At 38.6% G+C, this 16,095-nt stretch overlaps 1 protein-coding gene across 1 annotated transcript in view; it reads right to left on the bottom strand.

Moving 5' to 3' along the window:
* Positions 1-503: 503 nt before the first annotated feature.
* nos1 (nitric oxide synthase 1 (neuronal)) overlaps positions 504-16,095 on the bottom strand; it is a 41,472-nt gene continuing 25,880 nt past the window's right edge. The window contains exons 17-29 of the mRNA XM_040051156.1: positions 15,960-16,076; positions 14,120-14,294; positions 13,324-13,462; positions 12,191-12,269; positions 11,785-11,978; positions 10,865-11,034; positions 9,190-9,400; positions 8,113-8,200; positions 6,334-6,455; positions 5,989-6,137; positions 5,318-5,512; positions 4,474-4,592; positions 504-3,595 (exon numbers count right to left, since the gene is read on the bottom strand). Of these exons, the coding sequence (XP_039907090.1) occupies positions 3,580-3,595; positions 4,474-4,592; positions 5,318-5,512; positions 5,989-6,137; positions 6,334-6,455; positions 8,113-8,200; positions 9,190-9,400; positions 10,865-11,034; positions 11,785-11,978; positions 12,191-12,269; positions 13,324-13,462; positions 14,120-14,294; positions 15,960-16,076 (1,774 nt within the window). The 3' untranslated portion in view covers positions 504-3,579. The remainder of the gene's footprint in view (positions 3,596-4,473; positions 4,593-5,317; positions 5,513-5,988; positions 6,138-6,333; positions 6,456-8,112; positions 8,201-9,189; positions 9,401-10,864; positions 11,035-11,784; positions 11,979-12,190; positions 12,270-13,323; positions 13,463-14,119; positions 14,295-15,959; positions 16,077-16,095) is intronic.

Below are 16,095 nucleotides of genomic sequence, written 5' to 3'. Positions count from 1 at the left end.
ATCCTTAGTAATTTCTTTCTTTTTTCCTTCTGTCCTTTTTTTGTGCTTTTAGATCCAAACGGCAAGAAAAATATTTGCGTTGTGAGCTCAATCACTGCACTGAATTTCAGCAGGATTTGGTGCACTATGTCTTCTCGCAACAGAGCTTACTTAAAGGTCTTGGCAAACTCTGCTGTGGTAATTAAAAAAGGCTAGGGCTTCACTACCTGACTGTAAGTCACCAATCAGAGTTCTTTTGTCATGTTTGGATGGCTTGATTTGTTGACAGGTTGTCATGGCACTCTCAGTACTCTGAGTGCTGACTCTTTCAACCATGACAACCAACATTTACAGGAGGAGGAAAAAGGAGGAGGGGGAAGTAAATGGATTGTTTGCTTCATAAACTGTGCACCTCACCCCCGAACTAAAATGCCTCAACCTTAAACACTTTCTACTGGCTGAATAAACCTTTCCACTCTGGTTTCTTTCTTATATAAACAAGAAAAACAAACCAAGCAAATGTGTTTACATATTCTGTAAATGTTTCTCTTTATTTGTAAGTAAATGCAAAGTCCTTGCAGCTGATGCATTAAATGGAATACCCTCAATTAAGTACACAACAAAGGTCATTATAGCAGAGGCTGATTGGATCAGAGTTGTTCATAGCAGCAGCGATACGCAAACACCGAAAAATAAGAACCTCTCAACAAAGTTGTTACAGTCCAGGGCCCCGTGAGACAGGCCAGACAAGCTCAAAACAGTCTCACTAACTGACACAGTGCTGGTAAAGAGACAGAGCTTTTTAAATATGAACAGGAGACAAAGTATCATGCATTTGTTTAATGCTGCTGTTTTACCCTCATACCTAAAGGATATGACAGACACGACAAAGAATAGGCCTTTTTTTGTTCCTTTTAAATCAAGCAGAATCAAAGTGCTCATTTACATAATCAAAATACATTCTTAGAAAAGATTGTAGTGGTAGTTTTTATAGTTTATACTTTGTCTTTTGATATTTATATATATGTATAGAAGCTATATATAATATTCTTTTCTGTTTGCACATTTTACACAACAGACATTTTCTTGACAGCTTTCATTCCAGTTCAACTAAATGTGTTTAAATAAATCAGAGCAGACATTCATCCAAAATGAACAACAGCAGGGAAAATAGGACCCACCCATTATCTCCTATAACTATAACATAGCAAAATCAGAAAACCAAAAAAGTACTCTCAGCAACTGGAAGGGACATTTAAAAATCACAATGAAATCAATTAGTCATGCTGACAGCTATCTTTAATTTGAAATAAAGACAAAGAAAGGGAATAAACAAGACACATAAGCTGACAAGAAAAAGCCACAGGTTAATGCAAAGTGGGTGATCAAAAAAAACAATGTGGCCCCTGCACATACATTTTCAAATTACAACCCTGACTCGTTGGAAAGCAGCAAATGACCACAGTGGCAGTGTGATTGCCTCTTGTCTCTGGATGAAACTTCGCTGGAACTTAAAACAATAGAACCGAACTGCTGCGATCAAAACTAAAAGCCATGTGGGCAGCTTTCTGTTACCAAAACACCATCTGTAACATTAAATCTGCAGGCTTGTGTGACTCAGAGCAGGGTACTCATGCTTATTTTAAAAATCGAAGCAGTTTGACAAGGTAACAGACAAGTAGAATAATCATGTAAAAACACACACCTGAGATCATGCATGTTTTACACCCACTCGTATATAGAGATGCGCACACTTATGATAATTTCAAGGGCACACATATGCATGCATACACACATGCGTGCTGATGCCGTTGAGCAGGTGTCAGGTCACAGTGAAGGGGTGGCGCGTGAGCCACAAGGTAGCACAAACATGCAGAGAAAAAAACTGAAAGGATGAATGCATAAACGTAGGCAAAGTGTTAATGTAAGGCAAGAGGCAGAGGAGATATGATGCTGTTAAATAGATATTTTAAAGGCTCAATAGGTGATAAGTGGAGCAAGTTGACAGCTGTCAGATACGAACTGGGCAGCATCTTTTCCCCTTCAGTAACAACGTTTTGTTACGGATTACTTGAGTTTTAAGGAAAAGGCTCTTTCTATTTTACTGAGAATAAAATGAACAGATCAATACCAATATTGTGTTTTTACAGCAAATACAAAGCTACAGCCAAGAACCATTTAGTGTAGCTTAGCATACAGACTGGAAACAGGCTCTCTACAAAGGTCGCAAATACGGCACGATTAAAGCTCACTGAGTAACATGTTATATTTAATTAGTTTATTCTGTACAAAAACCAAAGTGTAAAAATAGTAAACTTGATTTATGGGCAATTAGGGGTAAGAAGACCTGGAAATGGGGGAAACAGCCTTGCTAGACCAATCTGTTGATATCAGCAGCATTTTAATTCTGGACATCAGGTACCCATAAATACGTTTCTTCTTCAGACTTGTGTTTTAGTTGGACAACCTTTGCTGCAATGAAACACGACAAAATCTAGGACACATCTTAACAAAGTTTTAAACAGCTGCCACTGAGATAGCCTATTGGAGTGAATAAATGTATTTTCCATGATATCGAACAATTCTTTTAAGTTGTTACTTATTCGTTTACTCACCGATTAGTCATTTACTCTACAGCTTATTCCAAACAGCTGATGAAAAATAAAAAAAATCCTCCGCGACATTTAGAATTTAACACATTATAACACGTTATACCACATTGAACATAGTATGATTTAGATGTTAAATTAAAAAGCCCTCAAGACCTATATTTTTGTTAATAGTTTATCATTGAAGTTTATTTTTAAGATATATCGACTCACGTTTGGTCTTTAGTGGCTGCCCTGCACATTAGTGCTGCAGTTTCAGCAAACACCACCTGGGACCCAAAAGATTATGATGTTATGGCAGAATGAGCACACTAAGAAAAATGGCACTCGCACAGAGGCTGATGCATTTTGAAGAATTGCCAATGAAGAGCAAGGTAATCTGTTTATGGAGGCAGTGGCAGAATTTATGTTTTCATTATTCAGGGATACCTGTCAATACGTTAAATTTGTCCGCAGCACGTGTCCTTCAGTTTCTCTGTCTGCATGCCTATACATCTTTTCTTTTTCTTAGTCAAGGACTAAAGAGATTGATGTTGATAATGAAAAACAGTCCAAATATATTTGAGCAGTCCTTATACTTTCCCAACAAGTAAAGTTGACTTAATCCACACAGAAATGAAAGTTTACTATCTATGCCACACATTTCCTTGCAAATATAAAACCTCAATAAAAGCCTTTTAACAGTAACAATAACACAGAGTATATTATATTTCTTGAATATATTGTCTTGGTCATGCATTCACAATGAGGCAGGTCATTACACTAGATCATTTTTGGAAGTATCATCAACAAGCAAAAACAGATTCTCAAAGAACGGAACATTTCCAACTTGCTACAGACAAGATCGCAGAGCCCAACAGAAACATTAAAATGGTATATAAAAAAAAGAACACAAACAAACCCATTTTTTACAGTACAAAAATTGGCACAGTATTAGTAAACCAGCGGTGCTGTGTCTTGTTGTTTTCAGAAAGCCTGTCGATTCATCGACCTACGAGCAGAAAACCCTGAAGAGAAAAAAAGTGCGAAGGACAGACAGGCAGGCAGACAGACAGACAGAAAGAGCAACAGAGACATGGAAATAGAGATGTTACAGTCATTACTCATCCAGCAAGCAGGGGCTTTGATGGCCGAATGTGAAATTCAAGTGACAATCCACACAGGAACCATCGTCTGTGATGCATTTTGTTGGTGGTTAATGAGCCATAGTGGCTATGTAGGGCCCTTGTTTTGCTCTTATGGCGAGGGTATATGAAGTGTCTAATCTTGAATATGCACAAATAACGCTGGAAACAAAAACAGAAATGGAGCAGAGCCACTCGCTTTCACTCTAATCCTGTTAGTTTAAATGCTCTTCTCCACAGGTTTCTATGGTTACCTGCTCTGTTTTCATCTGAAGCTAGTGATGACAACACATTGTTGTCGCCAGCAACTACAGGTTGCAGATTGAAGTTGACTTACAAAAGTTTCTGAGATATAGCTGCTCTTGTAGTTGCAATATTGACATAAATATGAATGGGCTTTTCCACAGTGGTAATTGGTCCTGATTTTACTGTACGGATGTGAATGAGTGAATGATCAATAGAAAAATAGTTGATATGAATCCTTTTCTGTTTTTTTAATTTGTTTGTTTTTTTGATGATGGAATACATTTTTCTATATTTTCTTAATATTAAACAAAGAACTGATTTTCACAAAGCCTTTCCTCATGATTAATTAGAAGTTAGCATGAATTCACAGTGAATCATCAGTCATTTATTTTACCCATGAAAAATATTTTACCAAAGAAAAGATTCTTCTGACTTTTACTGACATTTCAGAACAGTTTTGTAACATACTAAATATGAAAAGAAACAAAAAAATAATGGAAATGTAGAACACTTACTCATCTGAGTCTTTTTTGCTCTCCTCAATGTAGGCTATGGACTCTGAACGAATACGGTTGGTGACCTCGTAGGTGCGCAGGGTGACACCAAAGATGTCCTCGTGATAGCGATTCTCATCCTAACGACAACAGATTGGTAGCGAGACAAAGCTGAGTAACTGTTTACCAGATGTGTGTGTGTGTTTGGTAGCATAATAATACGTTTTCTTCAGCAGGCTGTAGATATACCTTTTAAAATGGGATTCTATGGGAAATGACCATGAAAAAGGCTAGCCAAAGACGCTGGCTACCATGATGTCATCCATCGATGTCTGAAGTCATGTTTTGAAATATAAAGATGAGTAATTTGAAGCCAGGTGTGACGAGAGATGGGCGGGTCTGAATGTGAAACTGCATACACACTGGTTAATCACTTGTCAATCACAGGTCATTAGCCAATGGGCAAATATCAGATAACCCTTCTTTCTGATCATAGTATGACCAATATTGACAAAATGGACCTGCAGTGGCAAAAACACCAATGTGAGCCAAAACAACATGGTAACATATGGTTACACTTTAGAGCCAAAATGCTAAAAAAAAAAAGAAAAGGTAAGGTTTCAAAACAGGACCTGATATACCAGTTGGTGATCGGGCTTATGTCCATATCCAGTCCTTAAACAACATTACCTTTGCAATGATGGATAGCATCTTACATTTAGTATTTTCACAGCTGATCAGGTATTTTAACTAACTCTAGAATCTCCCTTACATTAAGTTTACTTCACGGTTCAGTAAGGTAGAATGGAGTATGAACGTGAACATAACAGGGATGATATTGCAGAGAGAACTCCGCCACTCTTACCCGAAGCTTACTGATAAAGAAGCCAGCATCCTCCAGGCTCATGTTGCCCTGCTGCTTGATGATTTGCTGGACAGTCTTGAGAACATCTCCTGCCATTGTCACATCCCCACACACGTAGATGTGTCCACCCTCCTGCCTCAGGCACTGGTACACCGTCTCTGACAGATGCTCGCGCAGTACATCCTGTACATATTTCTGACAGAGAGGCAGTGAAGAAATGATGAGTGTGCATGGAGAAGTGAAGCGTGAAAATAGCAGAAAAGGAAACAATGTGAAAAACTGAGTCAGGACACTACACACAAAGTAAAATTTGCAAACTGCCACCTAAAGACTGATATGTGCGGGAACAAAGCAACCTCAGAGTAAGAAAAATTATGCTCTGTGGATTTTGTTCTTCTTTTCAAATCCGTGTATTGACTGTCACTGCTAAAAGTGACAGAACTGTAAACAAAGCAAGAATCAATCACAACAACAAAGGAAGCATTGAGCATAAAGAGGACAAAGACAAATGTATATATGAAAATGTATCAGCAGAATGACATTGGTAAGTAAAAATACACTATATCTACAGAAGTATTTATCCAGCCATCTCAAATTTGTGAATTTATTTCTACCTAAACAAGCCAGAGACAGATGTTACAAGCGACTTCCTTCGTGTTTAGTGCTTGTACCTTTGGTTTGCCAGGCTCTCTGGAATAGGCTGTGTAGAGCTCCTTAAACACCCCTTTATTCTTGGCCTGTATGGTCTCCTCCTTGTAGATGTGGTCCATCTCAGACTGCCGACAACCAAACACCAGTATCATTGGGCAGGATTTCATCCCTTGAAGATAAGAGGTAAGAGTTACTTTGTTGCTCTGGATGGAAATGCAGAAGTGATATCCAGAGTACAAGTGTCAAAATTACATTATCACTTTAATTTGAAGAATAAATCTATAAGCACTGAAAATACATTGCAAAGTCTTTTTATAAGTTGGTCAAAAGTAACTCTATGGATTGAGGGAGAAGAAAATTCCAACCGTTTTGTTCAAGGTCATATAGTCTTTGTTGCCAGAAGCTTCTGAACGGGGCAATCCCTGTTCCTGGACCCACAAGGATGCAAGGTGCTTGGTTGTTCTTGGGAAGCTGGAATGATGGTGCACTAAAATAATGCCACACACACAAACAACATCCAACAAATTACCATGGAGCCTATAAAATGTAATAAAGGAATAATAGAGTATTTTAATAATAAAAATAATGGATTGCATTTATATAGCGCTTTTCAAGACCCTCAAAGCACTTTACAATTCCACTATTCATTCACTCTCACATTCACACACTGGTGGAGGCAAGCTACAGTTGTAGCCACAGCTGCCCTGGGGAAGACAGACAGAAGCGAGGCTGCCATATCGTGCCATCGGCCCCTCTGGCCATGGCGCAGAGGTGAAGTGTCTTGCCCAAGGACACAACGACCAACACTGTCCGAGCCGGGGCTCGAACCGGTAACCTTCCGGTTACAAGACTGCCAACTCTTGAGCCACGGTCAGGGGACATCAAGCTTTATGGGTAAGTATAGCTTGATGTCAAGATTCCCCTAATCCTTTCATTGCCTCTAAAACTCACTAATTGGCACATTTATTTTGTTTATTCACTGTAAACTTATAAATTTTACAAAGAACACTCCTGGTAAGATAAAAATGAGTTGTTTTACATAAAAAGATAAAAGGTACTAATTAGAGAACTTTAACAGCAAATATTTCGGTTATTTTTATTTCCACTTTTAGTCTTAAGGAATGAATTGATAATCATATTAGCTCTATATCATGCATGCAGACAAGAGAGTGGTACCTATCTTGGCAAATCAGCTTACTTTGTCAAACATCACCTTTTCACGTGTCATGAAATGTTTCCAAGGAGCCAGACTTTCTTGTATTTTTTAATGTGGCCTTGAACAACAGTTCTCCAGGATTTCTAAAGGTCTTTCAAAGCTTTTCTTTAAACACTGGCTGCCTAAAATTGTACCTTTGTACCAAAAAGATGATTCTCAAAGGGCTCCTAGACAAAAAATTGGCATACCTCTGCAGGAAATAGTGTGTGTCCATAAACATTTAGAGGAAGTAGAGGACAGAAGAAGATCAAAATCTCATAAACAGTATTTATAAGAAATAAGAAATGCAATAAGAAATGCATTTCAGCCAGTGTTGTTGGGGATCTTGTAAAAATTCATGGAATTATAAATGTAGAAATGTACTGTGAGGTTTACCATCTGGAAAAATGTCTGGATCTATTGTCATGCTGAAAAATGAAGCTGTTACCAATCAAGCGAACTGTCAATGCAGTAAAAACACACCTGGATAGAAAAAACACTCAAAACACACCACCAGTCATGGACTGGCCTCCGCAAAGAACGAACCTCAACATTCTTGAAGCAGTGCGGGATCATCTTGACAGACATTATCACAAAAAGTGGGTAACATCCAAAGAAGAGCTTTGAATGTCCTTCAAGAAGTCAGCGGAACTATTCCCGAAGAATATTTGAAGAAATGACAAGAAGGCTTACTTAAAAAAAGACTTGTTGGGATTCTTACCAAATACTGACTTTTAAGCTCTTTAGAATTGTACCTGATATATCAGCTTTTATACTGTTTGCCTGTGTATGTTTGCATGCTTCAGTAAATTGCTGCACCTACTTCCCATTCTCTTAGAAAATATAACAAAATAAAGGGTTGGCTAAAGAATTTTGCAAATTACTATAGATTAGATTAGATTAGATTGCATTGCCTTAAAATTTCTTGTAAAAACACTTTGATATTTACCCTCGGACAAAGCACGGCACCATCTCCCCCTTCTCTATTCTGTTAAGCCACGATGAACACACTCCATGATGGATTGGTCCCTCTCCATCTGAAAGAGATGATTACCGAGCAAGCACTTTACCTTTTTCTCTCCCCTGTGCCTCCCACTCTTTTTAAGCGTACAAACTAACAGGAAAAGAGTGGTCCTAACATGTGTTCAAGGCTATAGCCATCTTCCCCTCTTCCTCACGCTCTTCCTCTAAAGGGAAATTACAGTAATTCAGCTGTTGCTTATACAATCATAGTAATATGTTCACATAAGTGCACATTACAGGTGGGAGAAGATAGCAGTTAAAAGGTATAGTAATGCTTACTGACTACTTTACAGGCTGAGATTATATACTGCCACAGTGGTGCTAAAAACAACACTTAAATCGTGCCCTAAATAATGCCTCATGCCTAAATAATGCAGTGAAGTAGACTGAAAATATACTGTTTGTGCTTGTGGCCATATTTATAAACAGAATATGTAAAGTCTTTCTCCCAGTGCGTGTTTCTGGTTTTTACAGTTTTGTTTTGGCTGCCTTGTAAAGCAGACTTACATTCTAAGATAACTTCCAATCATTTCTCTTGTAGCTTCAGAAGGTTTTCAGAGAGTCTGACTCATTTTTCTTTTTTAATCCTTGCAGTAGCCTTGAAGGAGCTATGGCACTGTGCCTTTTATCCATGGCAAAGACTTGACTTAACCGAAATATATACCAGGCCTGCACTGGTCTGAGAAATGTCTAGTATGTCTAGTACTTTAAAATACATGATCACTGAAAAAGATGTTTAAATATCAGAATACTTTCTAGTTAAATGAAGAAAAAATAAACCAATAACTGCAATATATTAAATACCCTGATATCTGTGTAATTTACATTCTTGACATGTTGATAAAACCCACATGCATAATACTTCAGACTATCAAAAGTCTTCTGAGTAGACTAAAATTAACCTCTCCAGGCAGCTGAGAAGACCTAAGCATCTGAAGCTACGCCTACACAGCTTTTAAATTCTTGGACAGGAATTAGAGCAGTTCAAGTACCAGGGCCTTACCTCTGGCGCGATAGGAGACCACAGCCACTGTGAGATGGATCTCCCCTGGGTGCAGGTCTGGAGAGGAGCTGATAGAATAGTAGCGAGGCTGCAGAAGAGGCAGCTGGGTTAGCAGCAAAGTGGAGGGCATCTGGATAGAAGGAAACTCTTCTAGCACCTCCACCAGTGTGGGATTGTTGTACCACTTCCACTCCTCATACTCCTGCAAGCCCTGGAGTGTCACAGAGAAAGACAATGTGGTACAAAGGTATCGGCTGACATTTCTTTGATACAGTTTTAGTCATGGTAAGTTATTGAATTATTGTCGTTCAGACTAAGAAATCAATGCAACTCCCACAGCAACTGAAAAGAAGAGGATAGTTTCCTCTTTTGGATCTGTAAACATTTCTCACTCAGGAGCAGGAGGCAGCCACAAGCAGAGCTATTCGCCATTCACTGCCCAACTGTTTCTGTGTGTCATCGCTGACATTTGGATGTGAGGAAAGTAGAGCACTGCCATCAGGCTAAAAAACCTTTGATATGTTACCAACTTTTGCTTTGTTCTCAAGCTGCTAATGAGCGACAAAATGCCCATTGAGAACCCACTGGCGTGGTCCACAATATGAGCTTAAAAGACAGTTTGAAGCACCTAATGCATAATTAGCAAAACTAACACCATAAGCACTTTGGGGCCTGGGCTTTTTAACCTTGATAAACAGAAGGGGGCGTAGGACTGTACAGATAAGAGAAGCTGATAGATTTGTTTAATTAACTTTTTTAAAGAAGAGAATAAGCCAGACGTGGCAACATGTCTGCTTTGTATTGCTTGGAAAAACAAGAAGAGAAATGTTAAAAAACAAAACAAAAAACAAAACAATTATTCCTGTAAGGAATGAACTTGAGATTTAACTCATTGAAACATGTTCTGCAGTGCTGTTTCTACTGTACAATTTCTTCTTTCTGAATTCAGAAGCCTACCATCTTTCCCTCTTGCTTTGGTGACAATAATTCTGTGTATGAGCATATGAGTCACTGCTTGGCCTCATCCAGCCTTTTCCACACATTGACAAAAATGGAGAGTGAATAGTGGGAGGCACTGCAAGGGGGGATGGCTCTGGGTTAGAACGATCAACGGCTTTAATTTGGCGCCAGCTAACTCCTACTGTACATACTCTTGGTGCAAAGAGCACCAAATCAGCTATGAGACACATAAAACTATCTGCCATATTCTCTTATTTTGAAACACAGGGAATGTGTTGGTTACTGTTGAAGCTTAAGCACATGGTGACTTTTTATAGAACAGTTCTTGGAAAAGTGATCTAAAAATACGCATACATTTTCATCTCAGATTGGAAATGGGAGAACATATCTTTGGATACAGCCCACATGCACACATCGGAAATCCCTTATGTCTTTGGTCACAAAACAAGTTCAAGCACTCAGCGCTGCTGCAGCTCAGCCATTTGAAAGGTCAGTGTAAATCAAAGTAAATATGCATTTACACGTGAAACACTTTTCAGACGAAAACACTTGGTCGCATATTTGTACGTTTTATCAAAATCGTAAACTAAGGTTCAGTTAGTTCGTCTAATGGATTCTTCTGGTGTCCAACTTTGGGTTCCTTGAAAAGCGCTATATAAATGCAATCCATTATTATTATTATTAAATGGTAACATTGAAAACTAAGTGAATTTACCTTACTGAGGATCTCTAGTTTCTTTCTTTGTTTGTCATTGGTTGCTAGAGCAGCAAACTGCTGGAGCAGCACAGGGCTCGGTGGAGTCGTGATATCCATGAAATACTGGAAAGCCTGGTAGATGGTGCAGGGAGGGATACGGGTCTCATTTGTCCAGTTACTGATTACACCTGCAGAAAATTATAAAGTTAAAGTTGAGTTAATTCATATGATGTACTAGTTTTTTATATGTGTAAGATGAAAGAAAAAAAATGAGGTAACAAACTATAAGAGCAGTCTGTGTGTGTGCAGTTTTTTTGCTGGCTTGTTTTTTGGGAGGTTTTTGCTGCAAAAGCTCTTAGCAATGCTGTTTCCCTGCTACTTGATCTAATGCTAGACAATGTGGAATTTGTTGACTGAAAATGAACTAGCTTGAGAATCAGTATCAAACCAGTCCGAAGATCAGAGCCATTTCTCTGTGTGATAAGCATTTGCTAACACGTTATACACAACACCCTTGGATATGTTGTCTAGTTGTCTGTAATTAGCAAAGTACAACCAAAATGCAAGCAGCAGTATGGAACATGTGATCCTCGAATTGAAAGAAAATTAGATACAGTGAGAGTTGTTAACAACAAGGGCTTGAATTGTGGAGATGAATTTTGAATAAGCACTAATCCTGTGTTTAGCAAATGTCTTGCATCACAGTCACAGAGAAAATCACAGTTAAGTCACCCGGTGTCACCACAACTGTTTGCCAATATGCAGTTCACTGAAAAATTTCTGGGCATGGATATCCTGCTAAAGTGTGACTTCATGATGTCTGCTGTGACTTCTTATTTACATTTGGATTTTGACAACCTGCCCAGATTTTAAAATGCCATTCTCGTGATTGCATGCCTACTGTTTTCGCAAAGTAGCATGACTTTGCTAATACCCACCTAGGGCAGTGTTTCTCTCCTCCAAGAACTCCACTTTGACGATTTGATTGACAGGTGGAGCATCCTCCAGTTTTTCTATGAGAGCTGTTACCAGGTCCTCATGGTTGCCAGGGAAGATGCCCAGATGGTCGCCAGGCTTGTAGCGCAGGCTGTCGTGGTTGTTTGTGTGTAACCGCACAAATATGGTGGAGCGACTATGAAAGGGATCAGAGATTTAGGAAATAACATTGCACCATTTTCAGTCTGTTCCATTTAGTTAAAATGTCACTGTAAACAATGAATGAGTTGGACACCAGAAGAATCCATTAGACGAACTGAACGTTAGTTTACAATTTTGATAAAACGTACAAATATGCGACAAAGTGTTTTCGTCTGAAAAGTGTTTCACGTGTAAATGCATACTTACTTTGATTTTGGACTTTGTAAATTTTGAGATTCAAGCATCTTTGCTCCATAAACTTTCTTCTTGTGAATGCTGTATAATGCTGTTAGCAGACATAAATAATACATTATTTATGGATTGATCAACAGACCTGTTCTTCTTGGAAAAAAATACTTCTTTGATTTCTTTCTGGGAGAGACCGATAAGAAGTTTTATGTACAGACACGGAAGTGTCTGTACATAAAGGGTAAAGGTAAGGGCACAAAAAGGGTATCAGCCCAGCCCTATATAGTTCAGAGAGTCAGGATCCAATCTTAACATAATGGCATAATGTAAACAACTCTCTATTTTTGCAAAGACAATGCAATGATTTTGTAGCAAAGTTGCTGCACAGACATATTATGCTGAATACTATGTATTCATGGATAAATACATGGATTCTTTTTCAAATATTATTATATTCCACAGCACTAATAAACCAAATCAAAATACATAAAAAATTCTAACTGAAGAACTTCAAAAGAATCATATCATTAACAAACATTAACATCATTAATAACATCAAAGACACATCTTGCCAAATTGTGTAAAATTGTTGTAATATCAAAAAAAGAATCAGAACAAATTTATGGATATTTCTCACTTTATACTGAAATATTTGCCATTTCGCTTCAGATCCCAACCTTTTAATCTCTCTCAACAAGGAAGGGAATATCCTCTGATATCCTCTGACCAAGCCATAAGTTCTGGAATGCTACCCTTTGGTCCCAGGGCTAAATGAGCAGACTAGTCAATGGGTCCCAGTCTGCCCACCCCCAAGCTTACGTCACAATCTGTGTCAGTTTGAAGGTGCCGAAGTACCAAATGAATTTATGGAAATTAAGTAACAGAGCCACTTCAAATCTGGTCCAGTACTTTGAACTCGAGACCTCTAGGGAAAAGTTCTCAAAATCCTATTATAATCTCATTTTGATTTTCTCACACCCGTGCCACAAATCTCAGCTTCAGGTCACGTAAAGGCTGAGTGACTCATCTTTATCAATAACCGTACTACCACACTGCTGATCAATTACAGGTATTTTGTACAGATGAACTTTCCCCTTTAATATTAAGTTGCCACAAGCATTTTGTAACTAAGTACCAAGAGGAACTTTCACCTTCTGTGAGGGCTGGGGCCTCGGCCGTGTAAGTCAAGCGGAACTTGCTCTTCTTCCAGCTGCGATCATTGCTGATCAAGGAGTCATTGGCCTTCTCAATGTTCACGTCATCACCAACACAGAATACATCGCAGGCAGCCTTCACGAGTAGCCACAGAGAAGATAAACAAAAGAGTTGGGAACCCTCCAAGATTATATGTGTCATCGCAATGTCGAGGTCATATATAAGCACAATATTTTAAATGCTAGCTTGACTGTTGCAGCGGTTTTAAAAGAGTGGGAAGACAGTTTGATCTGATCTGTTGCACTGTTTGCAGAAATAAAAATTCACTAGCTGGGCCCACGTCCTCATTTTAGGTTTGACAGCGTTTTAGTGGGTAAAGGTGAATGCTTTGACATGAATTGAGCTGCGGTTTGGGGAAGGCCTCAAAGGGGACTGGCGATGGCTCCCGGGCCTGGCAGATCCCCATGCACTAAATAGAAATGAAGAAGTTAAAGAATTGAGAACAAGGACGGAGGGAGGGTGGGGCACGTAAACGAGAATGAACAGCTTGCAGAAGTGGGGGACACCTGGAATGAGTGTGTTTGGAGGTGTGGTCCCGCTCCTGAAATTCATAATACATAATCTCCAAGAAAAAAAAACAACAGAAAGAGGATTGTACTGGGATGAACAGCTACTTGACAAGTAACTAGCATACCGGTCTTGAGATAAAGCTTAACTCTAGGTTCATAATGTACACTTTCCAAATACACCACCTTTAACCACGCCCAAAGGGTCTCAGCCCAGGAAACCAACCTTAAAAACTTTCTTGGCCCATGTTCTGAATGACTCCTCCTGGCCACACAGCTCATCTCCCTCTCCCATGCGTAGGATGCGCTCACCCCCCAGCTCTTCAAACAGTGTGTCCACAGCGTGGGCAAAGGCGCAGAAGTGTGGGTAGGCCCTGGAGCCAAGGCCAAACACCGAGAACCTAAACAGAGACACACATATATGAAGAAAACACAGAGACTGAGAAACAGGTAGTGTTAAAAAAAAAAAAACAAAAAAAAAAAACAAGAAATAAAACACAAACATACACAACTGCAAACCACCACCACTGTGTCCATGTTAGAAACTTGCCCTTTCCTTCCTCTCAGAATATGTCAAACAGTTGAAAACAGCTGATGTATTTATAAATACCTGTCCTGTCTGAGTTTAGATGGACATAAACATGAAACAGATCACTTTGTTTTTTGAAGGCAGACAACATCTCTTTCCACTTCTTTGCCGTGAGGAAGTCAGCTCACATCTGATCCAAGTTTGAGCAAAATCTCTGTTGTCTTTTCTTCCTTAGCTGATCAGCAAACTGTCAGCTGCAATAAGATTTTTATCCGAAAGGAGTTTTATAGCCATCCTCATGTGGAGTATGCACTGAGGAAACGCTACAAGGAAAACCCTCCATTTAGACATAAATGGAGGAAGAACTCAACTTAATTCAGTTCAATTTTATTTTATATATATATAGTGCCAAATCAAAACAACAGTTGCCTCAAGGCGCTTATATTGTAAGGTAAAGACCCTACAATACAAAGAAAACAGACCCCAACAGTCATATGACCCCCTGTGAGCAAGCACTGCTGACAGTGGGAAGGAAAAGCTCCCTTTTAACAGGAAGAAACCTCCTGCTCCTCCATGTTTACATCTGAGCTCATTCTAAATAATTTATATTATATTTAACCTAAAGTAATCCATCATATTCCACAATATGAGATGTTTAGTTGGTGTCTTGTGAGGGCAACGTAGCTCTAAAACATAGCTTTTCATAAGCTCCATATAACAGATCTGCACCTTTATTTTTTTAATAAAAAGTATTTTACAGTGTATTACACAGTTAACTGAATATCTACTGGGGGTTTTAATATATTGATTAAAAAAATTAAGTTGTGTATTATCAAAACAGCTCACTAAACTTTGTGCATTCAGACAACCACATGATTTTTTATACATGTTAATCTGATATTGCTGGTGGACCCATTCAGCTTGCTAATTTTATTAAACCAGGCATGGTGACAGTTGACATCATTTATCTCCATTAAAGGGTTTCCTTGCTAACTTGCTAAAGGAGCTATTCATTTCTTTACACTGCAGTCTAATTCCCTACCACCAGTACTGATTGGACCAAGTTCAAAAGTAATACATTACTGTAATCAATTTATTTAATGTGTTACATTACATTGTTTTAGTAATGCAATAATGTAACACATTACTGTAATAAATTCAGTAATCACATTACAGTTACAATTCTGCTGCTACCTGCATTACAAAGGCTCTACTGTTATCTGCACAAGAGGTGAACAGAAAGAACTAAAACTAATCAAACATTCAAAGATTTTTTACTGATTAGATGATAAATGCATATTTATGTATTATGTATCCCATTTGATGTTTCAAAGTGAATGTGCCTGGATATTAAGCCAACATTTAACCATTCTTTTTGCAGCATTTCATTGACTATGAGCATAGCATGTGCCTATCCTATTTAGCATAAGCATTTTTTGTAGTTTTCCTTCCAGATTTCCTTGCTTTCCTGTTTGATAATTTAGGGATAGATTTGCACATAAACACCTGTTATGTTTGTTTAGTTTGCTTTGTTTACCTGACATTAGCAAGTGGTCCGGTGCTCTCAAAGTTAATTTTGGTTTCTGGTTCATCGCTGGATGACTTCCGAGTGTCAGAATAAGAGGAAACACTGTTAAAACGGACCTTGTAGCTCCTAGAGAATAAGAAAAAAG

This window comes from Simochromis diagramma, unplaced genomic scaffold (assembly GCF_900408965.1).
Source record: "Simochromis diagramma unplaced genomic scaffold, fSimDia1.1 OVJJ01000131.1, whole genome shotgun sequence".
In the NCBI taxonomy this organism is placed as follows: domain Eukaryota; kingdom Metazoa; phylum Chordata; class Actinopteri; order Cichliformes; family Cichlidae; genus Simochromis; species Simochromis diagramma.
Note: the sequence above shows the minus strand (reverse complement) of the source record. Positions and strands in the feature narration are given on the sequence as shown.